The sequence below is a fragment of the Brassica oleracea genome, chromosome C9 (assembly GCF_000695525.1).
Source record: "Brassica oleracea var. oleracea cultivar TO1000 chromosome C9, BOL, whole genome shotgun sequence".
NCBI lineage: Eukaryota > Viridiplantae > Streptophyta > Magnoliopsida > Brassicales > Brassicaceae > Brassica > Brassica oleracea.
This window is the reverse complement of record NC_027756.1, coordinates 13,677,394-13,680,998: the sequence shown is the minus strand read 5'-3', so window position 1 is coordinate 13,680,998 and position 3,605 is coordinate 13,677,394. Positions and strand designations below refer to the sequence as shown.

Sequence of the window (3,605 nt, the reverse complement as noted above, 5' to 3'; positions counted from 1 at the left end):
TCCAAACACCTCAATTCTACAATTTCCATCAACCATCGGTTTTCACAGATTGTGTCGTCTCAGTGACAGTTATCAACTCCCTAAAACGGGATTCATCTTCGCCCGTGTGCACAACAAATGTGGGTTGTTTTGGTGATGGAAGATCCGATGTTGTGGTGAGCATGGATAGCAACTCAAGTGTGTTGGGTCTGTCCCCAGGTTGGTGTTGAACACAGAGCAAACCAATCTGAACACATCTCCCAACTTCTAATGGCTGACATGAATCAGCAACATCTTTATCCAAAAGGTCAATTCCTCCAGTTTCACACCAAGAGTCCCACGCCTGTTGTTTAGGTTTAGACCTTTAGATCTTTCAAAACGTTTTGAAACATTTGCAAGTGCACGAGAACTTAAATTCTTACTTACGTATGCAAAAAGGGTTTTCCCTTCTTCTCCATAGCTGAACCTTGAGATCCTCTCTCCACTGATGATTTCTAACAGCATTACTCCGAAGCTGTATATGTCTGATTTCTCAGAGAACATTCCAGTCCATGCATACTCAGGAGACATATATCCTCTGCACATAAATTAAATATTTTTTAACCAAAGTTAATATCAGATTTTAACTTTAAATCATAGTTAAATATGTCTCTGAAATATATTCTTACAAAGTTCCTACAACGCGGAGAGTGTTGTCTTGATATTCGGTTCCTTGATACAACCGAGCCAAACCAAAATCTGATATTTTTGGGTTCATTTTCTCGTCTAGAAGAATGTTACTGACCTTCAGGTCTCGGTGAATTACCCTAAGGCGTGAGTCACGGTGGAGATATAGAAGTCCACGCGCAATACCTTGAATGATATCAAATCTCTTTGGCCAATCTATCTCGAGTCTTTTTCTTGAATCTTTGCAGTAGTACAACGTAAAAACTATCAGATAAAGTGTTGTACACAAAGAGAAAACTGCTAATGGGAAAGGAATGAGGCAAAAAAAGACCCACCAAAGATAAAGGTATTGAGGCTTTTGTTTACCATAAACTCATAAATTAACAGCTTCTCTTCTCCTTCAATGCAGCATCCCAGAACCCGGACTAAGTTTCTATGTTGGAGTTTGGAGATGAGTACTATCTCATTCATGAACTCCTCTTTGCCCTGTCCGGAACTGCTAGAAAGCCGTTTTACAGCGATTTCTTTTCCATCTTGCAGCTTCCCCTGGAAAAAGTTGCAAATGTCATCTCAAGTAAATAGAAAAAAGAAGTAAAAAGAGTATAATAAGTTTCTGACCTTGTAAACGGAACCAAATCCACCTTGTCCGAGTTTGTTTGATGGACTGAAATTGTTGGTGGCAGTTAGTATGGTATTCATCTCAAAGAAATCTAAACCTGGGACATCTTGTTGTTTCAAATCATTATTCCATGCATCCTTTGATATATGCGCTGAAATTTTAGTTACGGGTGGTGTGTTAGCACTTAACATCTAGTAATCTAGCCAAGTAAGCATATTAATATTTATTTACCACAAGGTGAACACAAGGCACCAAAAAGATCATATCATAGTGTTTCGATTTAGTGTATCGTTTAAAGAACAAATCTCAGCGTTTTGATATAGTGTATGGTTGATGTAGCAGACCCTACGATCGTTCTGTTTGATTAATAAAGTCATGAATGTGTTACCAATATGTTTCACTCTGCATCTCCAGAAACCAAATGCAGCAAATCCCAAGATCACAAAAACGGTAAGGCTCACCGAAGTGGCAACGATGGTCTTCTTGTGCTTATTTCCACCTGAGAAATGTAGGACAATATATAAGTGATAAGTCTTGCTATTATCATAGAGTAGAAAATAAAATTACAAAAGACAAATAAGGTCTTTGAATTGTCATCTAAGCCATACCAAACTCAGAATGTGCAAGACGAATGGAAAGAGACTCTCCTCCCACAGAAAATTGTACAGCGTCCATTAGGTCTTGGTTCCATGCTAAGCACCCTATTCCATTAATGTAAGCAAAGGCCAAGCAAGAACAATTTTGGAGGCAACTTTGGTAGCAGTCTTCAGCATCCAAAGTAGCTGAAAATTTGTAAAAGTCTGGAGGCTTTATGTTGGCAAGAGCATGGAAAACGTCTGCAGCTTTTCCAGTAGAATTTCCCTGACAATCTAGTTCGGAGCGCCTCACACAACCACCAGTCCAGTTTCCTTTTTTCCACTCCTCGGTGTATTTTGGTATAAACCCTTTGAAGCATTTACACTTTGGAGATGGTGACATAACACACAACCCAAAGGGTCCACATACATCATAAAAATCGCATGAATTGGCTAACGGAGCCTCAAAGTCTACTTCCCAGTCAGTTCCATTATGCTGAAAAATCTTCAGTGAGCCTTCTGATGTTAGTGTTATACGTGGAGGTTTGGAGTTCCTGTCTAAATAAGAGAAAGATACTGACCCGTTTGCATCCTGCTGAAGACTAAATGGACTTGTTAATGATGCATCCATCACTGGTATCCCGGTGAACCTTGTTTTAGCCCATGGACCGCTTCTCCAATACGTCGTCGAGCCTTTCATAGTAAGCACCTGTGGTGGCACTTGTGGTGTAACCTCACCCACAGAGTCGCCAGGAGAGGGATCAGTGTAACTTTTCCAAGAAGTCAACACCCGCTTCTCACCGGTGGTGAGATTATACGTCAGGGTTGAGAAAGGGAGCATAGTATCACCAAGATGATCAATGCTTTGCCATATAATTCTTCTCGAAACATTGTCTAATATTACCATGAGGTTTCCATCATCTGACAAAGTTGCGCTATACTCGTTAGATGCAAAATTTTCTCCAGTGGACCAGACAACACCATGTTTGCCATTATTCAAGAGAAGGCTTCCGTTGGTGCTGATAGTTAGATTTGCCGTGGAGTCTGTAACAGGACTTTCTCTATTGGCCACCCATACAACGACCCGGGGAACAGTATCTTTCAACCAGATTCCAACATATTGATTTTGGGAATTATTAGGACTGAAGAACCCCAATTCATAAACACCGTTGGACGAGCTGAGAGTTTGGCCTATTGACAAAGGACTTGTTGGCGTTATTGCTTCGTAGCTCAAACTCAAGAACATTGTAAACAAAATGAAACAAGCAAAGAAAAACGTTGTCATCCCCATGTGCGTTCTTGTGTCTCCAAGAACGATCTCCTTCCGATTAGTACACAAGAGAAAGTAAGCCAAGAAAACAGAGTCAAGGACTTAATTATAATTATTCTCAAGAAACTCTCGCCGTTGTTGACCCATCTTCCAAGATTCTGCATTAGTTTATTCAAGATCAACTAAATCTTTGTTTTCTTGTACAATTAGTAAATAATGAAATGCTTATCTATACATGTTGGCTCCAAATAATTCGAGTCTTTTACCCACTTGACCTCGTATTGAAACATTGTGTCACTTTCATGTCCTTTTAAAGTCGCTGAGTTCCGAACCAATAACAAAGAGTTGTCAACACTCTCATCCAATCAAAAGATGAGAATTGTAAACCCCCATCCTTTTAAAGTGTGAACCAAAAAAAAAAAATCCACCCAATTAACCACGCACAGTTGACCAGAATCAGCGAGAGATTTAATCTAAAACAAAGGGAGCATAACTG

The 3,605-nt window shown here is 39.8% G+C and overlaps 1 protein-coding gene across 1 annotated transcript; it reads right to left on the bottom strand.

The window, feature by feature from the left end:
• LOC106313858 (G-type lectin S-receptor-like serine/threonine-protein kinase At1g61490) lies at positions 1-3,165 on the bottom strand. The gene is made up of 7 exons (XM_013751782.1): positions 1,873-3,165; positions 1,653-1,763; positions 1,264-1,415; positions 981-1,191; positions 648-885; positions 406-556; positions 1-322 (listed from the first exon to the last, which is right to left on the bottom strand). The coding sequence occupies exons 1-7, from the start codon at positions 3,128-3,130 to the stop codon at positions 29-31; spliced, it is 2,415 nt and encodes an 804-aa protein (XP_013607236.1). The 5' UTR covers positions 3,131-3,165; the 3' UTR covers positions 1-28.
• Positions 3,166-3,605: the final 440 nt, after the last annotated feature.

What these genes read in the sequence shown, in the direction of transcription:
- LOC106313858 (XM_013751782.1), bottom strand. Translation starts at nt 3,130, where the DNA reads ATGGGGATGACAACGTTTTTCTTTGCTTGTTTCATTTTGTTTACAATG. An exon ending in TCTTGCACATTCTGAGTTTG is followed by an intron (nt 1,764 to 1,872) that starts GTATGGCTTAGA and finishes TACATTTCTCAG; the next exon opens with GTGGAAATAAGCACAAGAAG. An exon ending in CTCCGCGTTGTAGGAACTTT is followed by an intron (nt 557 to 647) that starts GTAAGAATATAT and finishes ATTTATGTGCAG; the next exon opens with AGGATATATGTCTCCTGAGT.